Source organism: Scomber scombrus, chromosome 7 (assembly GCF_963691925.1).
Source record: "Scomber scombrus chromosome 7, fScoSco1.1, whole genome shotgun sequence".
In the NCBI taxonomy this organism is placed as follows: Eukaryota; Metazoa; Chordata; class Actinopteri; order Scombriformes; family Scombridae; genus Scomber; species Scomber scombrus.
Genome location: NC_084976.1, coordinates 15,840,675 through 15,857,999, shown reverse-complemented (window position 1 = coordinate 15,857,999; position 17,325 = coordinate 15,840,675). Strand labels below are relative to the sequence as shown.

At 38.7% G+C, this 17,325-nt stretch overlaps 1 protein-coding gene across 1 annotated transcript; it reads left to right on the top strand.

Moving 5' to 3' along the window:
- Positions 1-4: 4 nt before the first annotated feature.
- pde11al (phosphodiesterase 11a, like) lies at positions 5-10,447 on the top strand. The gene is made up of 20 exons (XM_062422492.1): positions 5-778; positions 1,564-1,722; positions 3,039-3,128; positions 3,402-3,542; positions 3,738-3,802; positions 4,528-4,648; positions 4,999-5,074; positions 5,163-5,230; positions 5,347-5,439; positions 6,517-6,567; positions 6,726-6,872; positions 7,020-7,127; positions 7,687-7,796; positions 7,884-7,974; positions 8,720-8,820; positions 9,028-9,105; positions 9,206-9,269; positions 9,811-9,885; positions 10,032-10,115; positions 10,232-10,447. The coding sequence occupies exons 1-20, from the start codon at positions 5-7 to the stop codon at positions 10,445-10,447; spliced, it is 2,712 nt and encodes a 903-aa protein (XP_062278476.1).
- Positions 10,448-17,325: the final 6,878 nt, after the last annotated feature.

Here is a 17,325-nt window from a genome sequence, read left to right as displayed (position 1 = left end):
CACCATGACAACATTTGACTTCTCTGATGTGGAGGCGTTTTTGGACTGCCACCCGGATCTCTTCGAGGAGTATCTCGTTCGAAAGGCGAAATGTGACCAGGTTAGCAGGTGGTTGAGGGAGCATCAGCCGCCGAAAGTGCCAACAGCGGAGGAGAGACTCGGCGCTGTGAGGGACCCGCTCTGGCCGACCAACCCAGACGGGCTCCGACGCAGATCGTCCCATATGGAGCTGCGGCGCAACTTCGCCCGGTCCAAAGCCACCACTACACACAGGACCTATGACGAGCATGTGAGCCTTAGTGAACAAGAGTCCCAATCCAGCATGAGGCGCCGTGCGCTCCTGCGTAAAGCCAGCTCTCTGCCACCGACCACCGCGCACATCCTGAGCGCCCTGCTGGAGTCCAGAGTCAACGTGCCCCAGTACGCGTCCAGTGCCATCGAGTACAAATACAGACTAAAAGAAACCAACGAAAGAGAGTTTTTCTTGGAGTTAGTAAAGGATATCTCCAATGATTTGGACCTGACAAATCTGAGTTATAAGATCTTAATTAACGTCTGTATCCTGGTTGACGCAGACAGGTGTTCACTTTTCCTCGTTGAGGGACCAGCACATAAGAGGACGCTGGTGTCCAAATTCTTTGATGTCCACTCAGGTACCACAGTCAGACCGTCCTCCAGCACTCTAAACTCCAATGAAGTGCAGGTGCCATGGGGAAAGGGTATCATTGGATATGTGGCAGAGCACGGAGAGACTGTAAACATCTCAAATGCGTATGAGGTAAATGTGAACCATAGTCCACATTTGTATTTGTACACAAAATTATTATTTTTTTAAGTTGGTGAAACTTCTGATTATTGATGTTTGACTGGTGCAGGAATGTTTTTCAGCATTGGGTGAAGACATGAGTATGAGCACCTACCTGCAACAATAAATAAATGTTGAAACAGAATGAACATAATTTTAATAAGGTGTATTTGAACTCAGTTTGCTGACGTGAAAGAAAAGGACAATACTAATCATAGCGAAAACTTTTGCGCATGACGAGTCGTTCAACTCCAAGAAAATTAAATATTGTCCGGGTTAATACCTCAACTATGCTTATGTCAGGATAAAAACAACTCTGCATACCGTACTCAAAGAAAAAATGAAAGCATGATTAAAGCGTTTTCATTTTCGCAGCTTCACAAAAGCCAGATCTCGTCGTATAGACTACGTTACGAATTGCGCTCTCCATCATTATCTCATGGCCCTGGGCTGCTTAGCAACATGATGATGCGCATCCCCCTTAGGTCTATTACTGTAATGGAATAAATATGTGTCAGCGACGGGTATTATAGTTTTTCTGCTTATAGTAAAAACTATTCGCCTCTTGCAGAGCCGTTAATTAAAATATTCACGGATCACACCCAATAACTGCGCCATGCGTAAAAGCCCCATATTGTTTGATTGTGATCCTATAAGGCTACACATTTTAAGTACTGTGATTTTAACTGAGCATACTGTATGTGTTTATGTGGGGTCATCCATCTGTGATTTATGGGTTTGTGTGCCCCCTACAACAGGACCACCGCTTCAGTGATGAGATAGACAAGTTAACAGGCTACAAGACTCAATCCATCCTCTGTATGGCCATCTGCAACAGTGATGGAGAAGTCATAGGTGTTGTGCAAGCAATCAACAAAAACCCCATGGGCAGTCCCTTCACTGAAGATGATGAGAAGGTGAAGTACTCTTATGTGACTCTGTTGAAAAAAAGTAATTTGCTTGATCCATGCAGCCTGAGGAATTCATATTCACATGCACTGTACTGGGTATTTATCATCTTCAGTGTGATATTGTGGTTGGTTTGACCATTAAGAGCAATTCTCAGATGAAGTTAAAATTGGATTCTTGTGGTGCGCGCATAGGCGCGAGCACACACACACACACACACACACACACACACACACACACACACACACACACACACACACACACACACACACACACACACACACACACACACACAACATTTATTGCACAGAAGCTCTTGAGCCATGCAGCTGAAAACACTGTTTGTACTTTGAATCTTCTTAATGGCTGTGGAGAGGTGCAAAGCGTTCCCTCAGATGCAAAATACCAGAAAAATGAAGAGAGGATGTCCACATCTTACTCAAGTGAGCAACATTTAATATGTCTGGCTGTGCAATATGTATATGCACACTTAGGCAACATATTTTGAGTGAATACACTTTCAATTGCTCCCTGTGTAATCCTCTTGAAATGGGTTTACTAGAATATGCATGTATCACAGCTTCATTTACAGCTCCACAGCTTACATGAATACAATTTCATTCTCCAAGTTTGTTGATGAGCAAAAAATATATAGCACATCTATACAGGGTGGACAGTGCTGACTTAAATCTGTAGCCAGGCATTAATAAAAGCAAAGGTGCATGTTTGAGTCACTCTGAGCAAAATATATTAAAAGAAAAAATCAAGAAAAGCAAATACACAGAGATACTGATGCTGGTAAATCAAACTATTCTATGTTTATGTGCCTTTGCAAGAGTCCAGCTGAACTGAAAAAAGTTTGTCCACAAGGTGGCAGAACAAAGTTGTGGAAAATTGTTTATTCTTAATATGTGTGATATCTGGCTACAACTTCAAATAAACTTTAAATCAAGTTTTGTATAATTTAAGTAATTTAAGGTATTTCAAAATGATTTTACTGTTTGTGCAAAGACAAAATTCAAAATATAGCTAAAGCACAGCAACTCCAATATCTGCCTTTGAGCAACAAAGAAAAAAACACATCTCTATCTGCCAGTTAATATAGAAATTTTAGAGCTCTCGATGTCTTACTAAATACCTTATTTATCTCAATCAATACTTCATTAACAGAGAGGGTGCAGAGAAGCAGCCTATCTACCCCCATCTCTGCACCTTCTTTTCTTTCTTACCCTGTTTTCTCTCCTTTTGTTTAGCATACAGATAGCTAACATTTATACATTTTGTATGCCTTTCACCACTTTAATATTGTTGTTTTTTTACTCAGGTGCTGCAGATGTATCTACCATTCTGTGGAATATCAATTTCCAATGCCAAGTTGTTTTCTGAGTCTCGCAAGGAGTATGAAAGGACTAGGGTGAGAGAATGTACACGTAGAAAAACATGACTTATTGTTTCTCAGCAATTGGAGAATTACAGATAATGTAACTTTCAATAAACATATACTTAATTAGGTAAAACATGTAAATCACAACACTCAATTTTCACACATAGATGCCTTTATTTTAGTTATTTTAGTCTCTAGTTAATACATAGAGTATCATTTAACAGCATGATATTGTATCACAAATATTTCAACACTGTTTTTTGTTATGAACATGAGTCATGGTGTGCTTTCATGCCGCCACAGGCTCTTCTGGAGGTGGTCAACGACCTGTTTGAGGAGCAGACTGACTTGGAGAAGATTGTCAGGAAGATCATGCAGAGAGCGTTGACCCTCCTGCAGTGTGAACGCTGCTCTGTGCTTCTCCTTGAGGACATAGACTCACCGGTGAGATCTTTGGCTTGTTATCAGCTTTTATAGCCTCAGGTTAGTTTTTTTGCTTGATTTTCAGCTGTGATGCACCTACAGTTATCCAAATAGATTTTTTTGCATGTAACCATACAGCCCCTTTTGTGCTAAATTCTTCTACTTCTTTTACTAAATGTAGTTGCTGCTGGATATAATGATACATCTTTTCTATAGGTTGTGAAGTTCTCCAAGACATTTGAGCTAATGTCTCCCTTGTGCAATGTGGACCGTGAAAACAGGTGAAATTCTTTGGCAGACATAAAATGATATGAGAAAAGCTGACAGCTAAATGCTCACATCCACATGCTAAGATTATCTCAGTAATTATGCTATCATGTTTATGGTTAACAGGTATAATGTTTACCATGTATGTTCACCATCGTAGTTTTTGTATATTTATTAGAGTGTAGCTGAAGCCAATGGGACCGTATCTGGATTTCTAAAAGTTTTTAGTGATAAACCAGGTTGTTGGGTTTTTTTTTGCCTGAATGCGGTGCTAGATGAAAGGTCAGGTGATAAAAGTTCATCCTATGGGGAGCATCATTTGTATCACATTTTATGGAAATCCTGCTAGAGGAAGTCAGAGGACAATCAAAGTTATTTGAATTTATCCTCTAGTAGGCAGCAAATTTCCATGGCAAACCGTCAGATAGTTGTTGAAATGTTTCACTTTTACTAGTTTTTACTAGCTACCGTAGAACTACAGGAAAAGTTGCTCACTGACGTTGGTGGGCTTTGTCTTCTGGGGCCAATGAGTGCCTGTGGGTCTGTACAGCATTTAATGACAATCCATCAAATAGTTGTCAAGATATTATAAGTGTGGACCAAAGTTGCTGACTGACGTTGCCATCCCTCGATCCACGCCATGAGCATTTGGACATCATTTACTGCTGTTTGTGTTGGATGCATAAGTTTATATTGTTAAGTGACTATTGTTTCCTGCTTGTGTTACTGCTTACATCAGCATGGAGAAGCTTTCGTGCTCTGATTGGCTGATCAATAATAGCATTGCTGAGCTGGTGGCTTCCACAGGACTGCCTGTTAACATCAGCGATGTGTGTCAGGACCCACGCTTTGATGCTGAGGTGCGTACCTATTAGTCTCCTAATTACACCTAATATATGTGGACACACACACAAAACACCACAGCAAAAGTGTCAGAATTACTGTGTAAAATTGATTCTTCAAAGTTAGTTGATAATATCTAAAGCCTGCACTAAAACCATATCAGTTAATTAAGCGGACAAGTAATTTCCTTCATTGCGTATGAATAATGGTAAATTTGCTGTGTAACAGAAAAATGGAAACCAATTTATGTTTCTGTAGTGTGCCTAAAAGCCATACACATAACATTATTTATGTTGATATGAATTTTTTTTATGACTGATTAATGTTTTAGATCCTTTTACATTGACAGTGTCTACTGTCTTTACAGGCGGATCAGGCCTCAGGATTTCATATCAGATCCGTGTTATGTGTCCCTATCTGGAATCGAACTCATCAGATTATCGGTAGGTTGCCCAAATAATCAATTTCATTTGCTCTCACTGGAAATAAGTGTTTATGTTACAGTCACCGGTGTATGGGTGTTCCTAACAGGGGTTGCACAAATTCTGAATCGTCTGGACAGGAAGACCTTCAGCGATGCAGATCAGAGGCTGTTTGAGGTCAGTTTGTTAGAGCTCGATGACAACTGAAACTTGTATTGCATTAATTCACACTATGCCACATTTTTGGATTCTTGATGGTTTTTTTTATTCTCTGGCTTTTTCTTTGTGTACAGGCATTTGTGATATTCTGTGGACTTGGAATCAACAACACTATGATGTACAATCAAGTTAAGAAGACGTGGGCCAAACAGTCTGTAGCTCTGGATGTGAGCATAGAAACATGTTGAACCCTTTTTAAAACCCATCAGCCCACCAATTTGACAACACAAGATATTTATGATGATGATAGAAACTTTATTGTCCCCGTAGGGAAAGTGTTTATATATATTTGTTTGTATTTGTTGCCAAATTTTTTCCATGTTCTCAGTCTGTTACTAATATTTTCCAATCATTCCTGTGTAAATATGACATATAATAATGACAGTGATAATAATAATGTAAGGGTAAATAAGTAAATATATTACATACATTCTTGTGTATGACAAATTAGCCCAATAGAGTACTGTATGCCACCATTTAAAATACACTTCATTAACATATGTTTGTAAATAAAGCTATATCCATAATATTAATTAATGCATACTGGGATGTTGTAAAATACGTTCTTATGCAGTAAAAAAGCTAAATGAGATTATTTTATTTAACAATTAGTGGCTCTACTGATGAGCTTTATAAAAGCTGTACCATCTTGATATGCAAAAAGGAAGAAATTTCATGCACTGATTTATGGGAAAAAATTAATAGGTATCCTTTTTGTGAAACCAGAATGATTTAAGCTGATTAAAGCTCTTCATATTTGCTAGCGTCTGAACCTACGTATGTTCTGTTCCACTGCCCGGTATCTAACCTGAACAGTCATATTATCCTCAGCAAACAAGGTTGTGCTTCTCAAACATAAATATTTCATCTGCTCTCAATAATTTATAATAAATACATGTGCCAGTCTGCTCACCTCTCATCAAACGCAACAAACACTCATCAAAGGCAACAAACACACTGTATCTCTGTCACATAATCTTTGCTGTTCATTCAAACACCTGATGAATTTTTATAAATTTTGACCCAAAATGTTGCAACAAATTGGTTTTAAAAGCAGATATGTATTTTCTTTGATCTTGATTGTGTAACAAGAGAAGTTGGAAGGAGATTGCATCAAAATTCTTGGAACATATTGATTATTTACTGCAGCAGTGTATGTCTTTTTGAGAGTTTTTCACCTTATTAGCATTACATCAGCATAACAATGTCTTTTTTTCTTTTTTTGCATGATTTCTGTTTTTCAGATGTTGTCTTACCACGCTACCTGCTCAAAGGTAGAAGTTGACAGACTCAAGGTAATTCACAGTAGGAGCGAATGAAACATTATCATTAAACTGACTTTCAGTGTATGAAATCTGACTGCTCTCTGCAATCTCTGCAACTTTTTGCTGATTGCTTTGCTGCCTCCTTCACTGGCACTGTGTGATTGACAGCTCTGTCCTCTCCCCCGAAGGCAGCTAAGATCCCACTGAGCAGTGAATTAGGCATCATTGAGTTTCACTTCAACGACTTCTCTTTGGACAGTGATGCCATGATCACTGCATCACTCCGGATGTTTCTGGAACTTGGTGTTGTCCAAAAATTTAAAATTGACTATGAGGTGAGGTCCTGTCAAATGTATCTGTGCTGCTGGAGTCCAGTGAGTGTGTGTGAGTGTGTGTGTGTGTGTGTGTGTGTGTGTGTGTGTGTGTGTGTGTGTGTGTGTGTGCATATACTGTTCATCACCTATGTGTGTGTCTTTTCTTAGGTTTTGTGCCGCTGGCTTCTGACTGTGAGGAAGAACTATCGAACTGTGGCATATCATAACTGGAGACATGCCTTCAACGTGTCCCAGTGCATGTTTGTTATCATCACAGTAAGCTAAGTCTGATTTATTTGCGCTTCCTTCATCGAAATGCCATTGTACAACCTGTGGGTTAGTCATTACAAACTCACACTTTGCAGCCAAACTTTGGACGCTCATAGCTTTATTCAAAATTTTAGTGGAGAACCCAAAGTTTTCAGAGATACCAAAACTCAGTTTGAGGAGCTGTGTCAATAGTTGTCTCCATGTATCTCTTTTCATGTTTTCTCTCATTCTGCATGGTTAAACTGTCTAATAAAAGCAAAACAATCCCCCAAAACTTAGACCCTGAGCAAGGTTAACAAGTTATTAAGGTTATTTATAAAGCCTGTCACGGGGGATGTATGTCTCAATGGACTAACTAATAACCAAATAATCAGCAATCAGATACAAACATAAATATAATTAGGTGGAAACATCACAATAGAAACATCATTAAGAAAAAATTAAAAACATTTGGGAAAAGCCTCAGAGAGAGTGTTCAAACTTTCAGGGTGACCAGGTAACCAATCAATACACTAATTAATTACTCGACATAGGGCTAAAACATTTTTTCTTGCACTTTCTGCAGACAGCCAGCTTTCAGGATGTTTTGTCAGATGCAGAGATTCTGGCACTGATGGTTGGCTGTCTGTGCCATGACTTGGACCATCGAGGCACCAACAACGCATTTCAAGCAAAGTAAGTTACCAATGTAGGCCTGAGGTACAATGTGTAACAGATGTCTTATAGATGAATGATGTCTCACTGCTGTATACTCCTTTGTAGGACGGGCTCTGCTCTGGCTTTGCTCTATGGGACGTCAGCCACCCTGGAACATCATCACTTCAACCACGCAGTCATGATCCTACAGAGTGAGGTGAGACGGATAACTCTCGTGATCATAATACACAAGTCATTTTGAGCTTTATGCATTCCTCACCCATCTGCTGTATTAAATGTTTTTGAGTTTCTCTTTAGTAGGAGCTGTGTTTAATTGGGATAACTTGGAGGGTTTTCTAAGATTTTTGTCCTCTGCAAAAATAAAAAAAAAACTACAAACATGCAATGAAAAACTCTACTTATAAATCTGATCCCTCTTTAACAAGTAATTTAACACTGAGCTGAAAAGCAGTGTTTCACTTATCTGTGGTTGTCTGTTTCACCACACCCAGCATCACTGATGTGGGCAGGATCAGAAGTGCATGCTTGACTTTATAATGATGTACTGACAAACCCTGGAGAAAGAGGTTGACCACTGGAGGACAGAAAAAACAAGATCTCCAGGGGGTGTTAAGTTTTTAAAAACTATTTCAAAGTAATGTGTGTCTCAGAGCACTGAGCTGCACAAACTGCCTGCTGGTAGGAGGCAGAAGTGACCACTGGTGACATAAAGAGGCAACTGTGTCTCAGGTGTAGATCAGTTTGATTATCAGGGACTGTGTTCTCTATTGATCTCTTTTAACAGAGGACAGAGAAAGTCTATACACATTGCTAATTAACATTGTTAATGGGAGCTCTGTTTGATAGTGAACCAATACATTGGAGAAGTTTTAGCCTCTATTACTCATCTGCGCCTGTTATTGTGTATTCGCCTACACTATGCTATTGTATTTTTTTCACAGGGTCACAACATCTTTGCAAACCTCTGCTCTAAAGAGTACAGCAACATGATGCACCTATTGAAGCAGGCTATTCTCTCCACAGACCTTACTTTGCACTTTGAGTAAGTGGTCTTTTTACTGCATTAGGTACAAAGTCAAAATTAAATGTATCAGTCAAAATTATTTTATACATTGCTACAAATGAACTATTTAAGTTTTGTTTTATTACAAAATGTTTTATGATAAAAGCTGTCTTGCAATAGTAGAGTAGAAGACAATTTTCGCCTTGTACCATGTATGCATCCTTGACTGTCTCTTTGCATTGAAAGGCGCAGAACCAAGTTCTTTGAGTGTGTTCTTTCTGGAGAATTCAGCTGGACAGATGAAGGACACCGAGAAGTTCTCAGGTTTATTACTTTGCACTAAATAAAATGTCCTGTGCAGAAATCACTTTAACTGTGAATAGCATAACAAGTAGGTAGGAATGAGCTTTGATGCTCTTGACAGGTCTATGCTGATGACAGCGTGCGATCTGGGTGCTGTCACTCGTCCTTGGAAGATATCCAAACAGGTTTGAGTCTCAATCACCAAGTTTCTCACATCTGTGCTTTCGTGTTTGACAGCTAGAAACTGTAAAAATGTAGCTGGCACTTGAAGAGTTGTTTGCATGTTCTACCCTTTTCATACAGACAATTTTAGTATCCAGAGGTTTCCATGTTGTCCCTGGACGTTTTCCTGCTTTCTGCACAATGCATGCTGGGATAGGCTCCTGGTTCCCTGTGGCTCTATGTTACAGCTTAAATAAACTGAGCTTCTTTGGTTGTTTTTGACTCTTGCTGGGTTAAATGGCTGTTGCTTCAGTGTTGAAGAGCTGCTCAATGTTGAAATAACATTGAAATCAAGACAGACTGACTGAAGGACCCAGTCATGATAATACAACCCAGGTTGAAAAATACCAGAATTTTCCATGTCAAGTAAATTTAACACAAACATATCATCAATTGCATGCACCTTAGATCGTCTCTTGCTCTGAGACCATTTTTAACATCAAAATACTGCATCACATTGGAGCAAAATATTAAAATACTGATGATTTCCATTGTTGCCCCAAGGTTGCAGAGCTGGTGACTAGTGAATTCTTTGAACAAGGTGACAGGGAGAGGTCTGAGCTTAAGTTGACCCCAGCGGTAAGCACACATATCCTTCAAGGGAATTTTAAAAAATGATCAATCATAGTTGCTACATGTTAGCATATAGCAAAGCATTTTTTGTCATATAATTATGATAAAAGTTGCTTTATGGTGGAGGATAAAAACGTATCACCTCTCTTTAGGCCATATTCGACCGCAATCGCAAAGATGAATTACCTGCTTTACAGTTGGAGTGGATAGATGGGATCTGTAAACCCCTTTACCAGGTACTGTAGATAATGTAATGTCATGTAATGTAGGCAATCTTAAAACTGTGGATTTGGCTCATTTTAACAACGTTTTGAGTTTAGAGGTTAATGGTACTCTACTGTGTCTCTACCAGGCATTGCTGAAGCTTAACAGGAAATTGCAGCCGATGATTGATGGGATCGATGCCAATCGAAAGAAGTGGCAGGAGCTCTGCTCATCGTATCAGCAGAAACGCAGAGCCTCAATGCCCAATCAGATTACTGAACCAAGTCAGAATCCAGAGTCCTGTGAAAAGCCAGAGTCCACAAAGACTATGAAGCCAGTTGAAAAAGATGTGTTTTCAGGCTAGGCACGATCTGAAGAGAAGAGTGAACAAAGGTTCCTGTGATGATAAAGCAGCATCAGCTGGCAACGTAACATCTGGACTGAAGAAGTAAACTGAATGCAAAGAATACGTTCATCTGTCGATGACTCACACATTCTTCTTTTTTCCTGTGATTTTCTAACACATGCACTACCTTAAAATGATTTTTGGGTATATGAAATACAATTTTCATCTGCTGAGCTGCTTCTCCCAAGTGTCACTGTGTTAAACTCAGGAGTGGGATTCAACTCTTTTTAAAGGACAGTTTCCCATTTCTTTCCTTGTTTCTTTCTTTCCAAAATCTATGGGAATGATACTGTTGAAACCAAAGAGGGCCACTTATTATTTATGTTTTGTAATGGGGACTGCCTCAGAGACACACACCCATTACAATGCCTTCACAAAACAAAAAGGACTCACTGTGATTTCCCTGTTACATAAATTGCCATCCTGAATGTAGACCGGAGCATGACCTTGTTCCTGAATGTTACTTAGTGATAGGCTGTCTTACCTCATGTGCAACTTTTAGCTGCATGGCATTATCATCAGTGGTTGTAGGTTAACTGAGCCTTTAGCCGTCAACTTGTTTTGTTCTGTGAATTGCATGTTTGTATCATATCTCTGATGTACATTGTTATGTTTGGGTGAAAACCTTGTATGTAAGGAATGAGGCATACAAATGAAAAAGGAAGTATAAAGGAAAAACCTCCTCTCCTCTCAGGTGGATTTTGTTTGCATGTCTGTCTTATGGATCTTGAGGCTATTGAAAGTAACTGACTGTAAAGGGATAAACTTTTTGGAATGTATATTGGTTTTACAACTTTCAGTAATTCTTTACCTAAGTGAGACAAACACATGTCATCTGTATGTGTATTTCCTCACATGTAAGTGAAATTGTTATTGCTAGGCTAATGAGTACAATGTATTACTGTATGATCTCATGCATTTGCATTCGCTGAGCAAAATTAGGCTAATTCTTACTTATCTTTATACTGCACACATAAAAAATGCCCATTGCCCAGTTTGTCTCACTGTGGGTAGGAATGACACATTTCCCCAAACCTCAACAATTCCTTTAAATGACTTCAGAATTGTAGTGTGTAAAAATACAGAAATAGGAGTTGTAAGGATCTTATAAAGAAAAATGTGTATATATATGTGTCCACGTGTTTGTGTTGTTTGAGATTTATCATCACAGTGTTTTGTCATTTAGACTGGACAGCATGCTGATTATGCTGATCACTGTAAGAAAATGCATGTATCCTGTGTTTATTCTGGACATTATCTTGATGCCTTTGACTGCCATATGAGATTTGCTTTGCATGAATTTACTGTCAAGAAAGTGTTGTTGAGAATATTGTTAAGAACAGATAAAGATTTATATTTTCGATCACAGACTGTACCAAAATTATACACTCATTATTTTTCATACACTGGACTCTATATTTATGCAAGATGTACAATTGGCATTTTCTCCTGCTATTGAAACACTGTCCACCAAAAATACATAATTGGAGAAGACAAGAATGAAAAAGTATTAAGTCTCAGCTGAGCAAATGTATCTCCAGCTGGTTTTGTGAATAAAATACGTGGAAACTGATACTTTGTTGTGATTTCTGGTGTGTATGTTTATGTTACCAAAGTCATTATTACTTCCATGGCTATTGGGTACAATTACAGTAGATTATAGGAAAAGTTACTGATAAAACTGTAATGATCATACAGATGCAAATTTTCACTTTCACTAATGTTGCATGATTAGACTTCTCTGACCTGTGCATGAGCAAGTTCACTTAAGCACACTTAATTACAACTTAAAGGTGTTTCAGTATATTCTTAATTGCACTAATTATATATATATATATATATATATATATATATATATATATATATATATATATATATATATATATATATATATATATATATATATATATATATATATATCATAAGGAATATTAAGTACATTGTTAATACATTGAAAACAGATACTGATACTGACTGACATATTGCTTGACACTCCCTTTAGTTTTATTGCACTTGCTAGATCAACATAGTTTACACCAAACCTTGTGTAATTCCCATGATAGATCTGCCAACCTTCAACCTGAGTCGAGGTTTAATCAGCCATAATAATGGAAAACCTATATTGGAGTGTACAGGGCTTACATGTCAGTTTTTTTTAAACTAATGTGTGACCATGGATGACGCTAATGTGGGGGCTTAAAACACATTTGAGAGAGAATGAATCAAGATGTACAGATATTTTTCAATAATGGATACCATCAGATTTAAAGATGTGATTTTGGATAGATGTCATTACTGATCATATCAAGATGAAATTTAAAAACCTGTTTCTACTAGTTAAAGCAGAAGCAGTTTGAGGTGTCGAAGCTAATATGTATATGTCATACTTGCTTCTCTGTTGATATGGATGCTTATCCATAGTTTTACATTTCTACATTCCCTGATTTGCACCATCTGCTTCAACTGGCTGCATAACAAAGCACACCAAAAACTCTTTTCATCCTTTTTATGAGACAATACCCATAAAAATGTTAACTAGCACTTTGCAAATCATCTCATCACAGAGATAAAAGAACAAAGCTCCTCTGAATAAAAGATTAGGAGTGATAAAAACACTTGTGACCTGAAAAGTGATGCAAAAGGTTAACTCATCCACGAGGCAGAGTCCAACAAACCACAGCCACAGCTTTACAGAGAGCATATTGTAGAGAGAGTATTTACATATTCATGCAGTCTCTTTTAAATCCTGTTATTCATTTGTGGAGAGTGTTTGATGTTGATTTTAATAAGGCATTGAGGTGAGGCAATAGTAGCAGCAGCAAAAGTGTGTAAAACTCAGTGCAGCTTGACGCACATGCTGCCGCCAGCTGCCGAGCCATAGCCAGTGCTGGTCCTTAATCTATAATTTAACATGGATTGAGTTTATTCTCCTCAGTGTCGATGATCAGGGGAGAGCCGGATGGAGAGAGGAGGCAGAGCCTTCCAATCTAATTTTTCATACAGGGTCTGACTCTGCCATAGTCTTTGATCTCTCTCCCTCTTTCCCTTTCTCTTCTCTACTGCTTTTTTTCTGTTTTTTCTCCCTCACACACAGACACAATGTCTTTAACTCCTATTCATACTGGCATGTACTATATGTACACACTTGCAAACAGATGCAGATCACTAAATGATGGGGTGAAAGGCAAACACCGTAGAGCGACTTGATGTAACTTTTATTCATACACACAGTTGGTATCCTGGAAGATTTCTTGTGAGGGGGAGGCTGAAGACAAACCTGTGATAACCTCTGAGAATGACTTATACTGAGGGTATTAAACACTGAGTGTGTAAACATCATCACAGTAATGTGACAGTAAGTCACCCTTTACTGCCTCTTTGTAAATCTAGAGGAAATGTACTATATCCAATTTTAGAAACTAGATTGTGGCGAGCAAAGCCATGCAAATGTAATAGTGTGAAGTAGACTATAAATATTAATACACACTCTCAATACTAATGGCATCATGTACCAGGAATAGCTTTGTTCGCCTCATGATTATTTATTTTATTATGTGCATATATTTTTTATGATACAACATTGGAACTCTGTTATGAGTTTTAAAAACGATAGCGCTGACATGCATCAGTGTGATGACTTTAATATTCACATCATTAGAGCTTGAACACAATCAACAGGAAACTTTAGGGCAGATACCCGGTAATACGTGACTTTTCCTTGACTACCTCTGTAGCAGGAAACTGACTGATTAATGATTGGCTTTCATTTTGTAATGACCCACTTCACCACTTTAAATATCGTCTTGCATTGGTTAATTAAGTTTTATTTATTTCGAAAGTCTCACTGAGATCAAGATCTCTTTAACAGGAGACAATGACATACTGACAATGACATACTGATTGAAGTATTCACAAGTATTATTAAAGTGGTAATAATGAAAATTATTATAATTTAAAGATATTATGATGACTGTAAAAAAAAAAAAAAAAGGATGTTATCACTGTCATGCCACCAATTAGACTGTATTTTTGAAGCCTTAAGTACAGCGATTTGACTGTTGCAATCTTGAATTTTTTTGGAGACAGAAATGACCATATTTGGACAAGAGGGTGGAACTGAGCGCCAGTTGCTTGCTTGGTTAACACAGTGCATTTCAGTCTATGTTTTTTGTTTTGTTTTGTTTTTAAAAAGTAATTTTCATTTATAAAATGCAAGTCACAGACATCCAGTGAAGTACAATATCTCTTCTTTTATAGCATTTTACAAACTCAAATTAACATAAATGAATGAACAAACCCACCCCCCACCCCAAACCCATGATCCTCTCGTACACAATTAGAGTGTTACTGTGGGTATGACGAGACAGAATAATGGAAAATAGACAAAGATAAATAAATAAATAAAGTAGAAATAAAAATGGATCTATATGTATGCACACATTTACACACATACATATATACAGTAATGATGGGGGAAAGAAATTGTGCTAGTACTGGTCATTAGATGAACATAAATATAAGTGTCAGTGGCTGCTTACTCCTAGACATCGAAACAAATCAGTCATGCTGGAGTGTCTCAGGGTGAATAAATATTGGGGGGTGGCTATCTGCCGCTGGCGGACCGCCACAAGGGGGACAGGCTCAGACACGATCATACAGCGGGGCCCTACAAAGACACTTCCCTAGCTGGCAGCTTATCAAAATAGTTAAGCAGTGGTCTCCAATGAGTGTAGAACCTGTCTGATGAACCTCTAAAAGAGAAATTGATCTTCTCCAGTTTCAGAAGAGATAAAATGTCATGTAGCCAGACTTTGGCTGGGGAGACTTCCATAATAAAAGGATTCTTTTTCAGGCAATAAGAGAGGCGAAAGCTATAACGTTATTTTGAATGGTTGTGGCATGGAAGTTGTCAGGGGTTCTGCCGAAAATAGCGATATGTGGGGTTGGGATTAGATTTATGCCCAATACATCTGAAATTGTTTTAAAGAACAGTTGCCAAAATTCAAACAGTTTAGGGCAAGACCAAAACATGTGGGTGAGATTGCATGGAGTCTGCGAGCATCTATTACATTTCTCATCAATTCTGTCTGGGTAGAGTCTTGAGAGTTTTTCTTTACTGTAGTATAACCTGTAGAGGACTTTAAATTGTATTAGAGAGAGTTTAGTGACGAGTTAACAGTTCCTATAGCCCCCTCCCAGAAGGCCTCAGAGAAATTCAATTGGAGCTCTGACTCCCAGTTTAGCTTGATCTTATTAACAATAGATTCATTAGCTGAAGAAAGTAAATTATACAAAAAGGAGATGTGATCTTTTGTTAGGGTTTTAGCCTTGAGATCCAGTTTTATTCCACTGGGTGTTGGGATATGTGGGAATGACGTAGTGTGCGTTTTTGCTATGTCCCGCAGCTGGAAGTACCGGAAAAAGTCTAATCTATGCAGGTTAAAGGCAGAGATTAATTGGTTGAAGCTTGCAAACAAACCATCGATATACAAGTCTCCCAAACTACTTAGGCTAGCCCTTTATTTTCTAAGGTAATGAATCGTGGGTCGATCTTTGCTGGGATAAATAGGTGGTTATTGCAAATGGGAGTTGCTAGAGGAAGGGTGAACCATCCAAAGTGGCGTCTTATTTGTGCCCAAATTTTTAAAGTTCCAACAACTACCGGGTTGGAGGTGAAATTTGACGGGGAGAAGGGCAACGTACTACATGTTAAGGCCAACATTAGTTTGTATCCAGATAGACGACCAAAATAATTTAACAGTGTCAGGATATGTGGGATGCTTGCCAAAGGATCCCTCACATAGAGAAGCAGGTCATCCGCATATAACGAAACCTGATGATCTATGCCCCATCTTTAAATTCCCCTGAATCCTGCCTCCCCCTTTAGAGCAGCCGACCTCTGGGACATCAGAGGGAGATGGAGAGAGGATGACGTCAAGAAGCCTTCTTATGTTGGAATATGAGTGTCTCGCTCTTAGAAGTCCCATCTGGTCCTCTGAGATGATTAGAGGCATGACAGACTCCAAACGCAGGGCTAGGATTTTTGCAAGTATTTGGACATCTACCGGGAGGAGTGATATCGGGCGGTGGGAGGCTCAATTCAGTGGGTCTTTACCCTTCTTAAACATTAAGGAGATAGAAGCTTGCATAAGTGTAGGTGGTAGGGTGCCTTGTTCAAATGAGTGGTTGAACATTTCAAGTAATAGCGGAACTAACTGATCAGAGAATCTTTTAAAAAACTCAACCGGGTATCCGTCGGGGCCTGGAGATTTACCACTATTCATCGACTGTATCGCCTCTTTAATTTCTGATAGGGTGAGAGCAGAGTCTAGTCTCAGATTGTCTTCGGGTGAGACCTTGGGTATGTCATTGGACTTGTCAAAAAAATTATTTAGTTGCTTTTCGTCAGTGAGAAACTCTGAGGTGTACAGTTGGGAGAAAAATGAATTAAAGGTGTTATTTATTTTGTCCGGGTCAGAGGTTATGGAGCCTGATTCGTCCGTTATCTGAGTAATTTGGTTGGATGCAGATTTTGCCTTCAGCTGATGAGCCAAGAAGCACCCAGCTTTGCCACCGTGTTCATACACTAGCCCTCGAGAGCGAAGGAGAAGCTGTTCAGCTTCGGTGGTGAGGAGGAGGTCCAGTTCTGTTCTGAAACTTATTCTTTCTTTATACAAGTCTGGTGTATTTGCGTTCGAGAGTGAGTTATCTAGGTCTGCAATCGTTTTATCTAGCTCTTTCTGTCGAGACCTCCGCAATTTATTTGCATGAGAGGTGAAAGAGATAATTGTGCCCCTTATATAAGCCTTAAGAGTGTCCCATAATATGGATGGGGA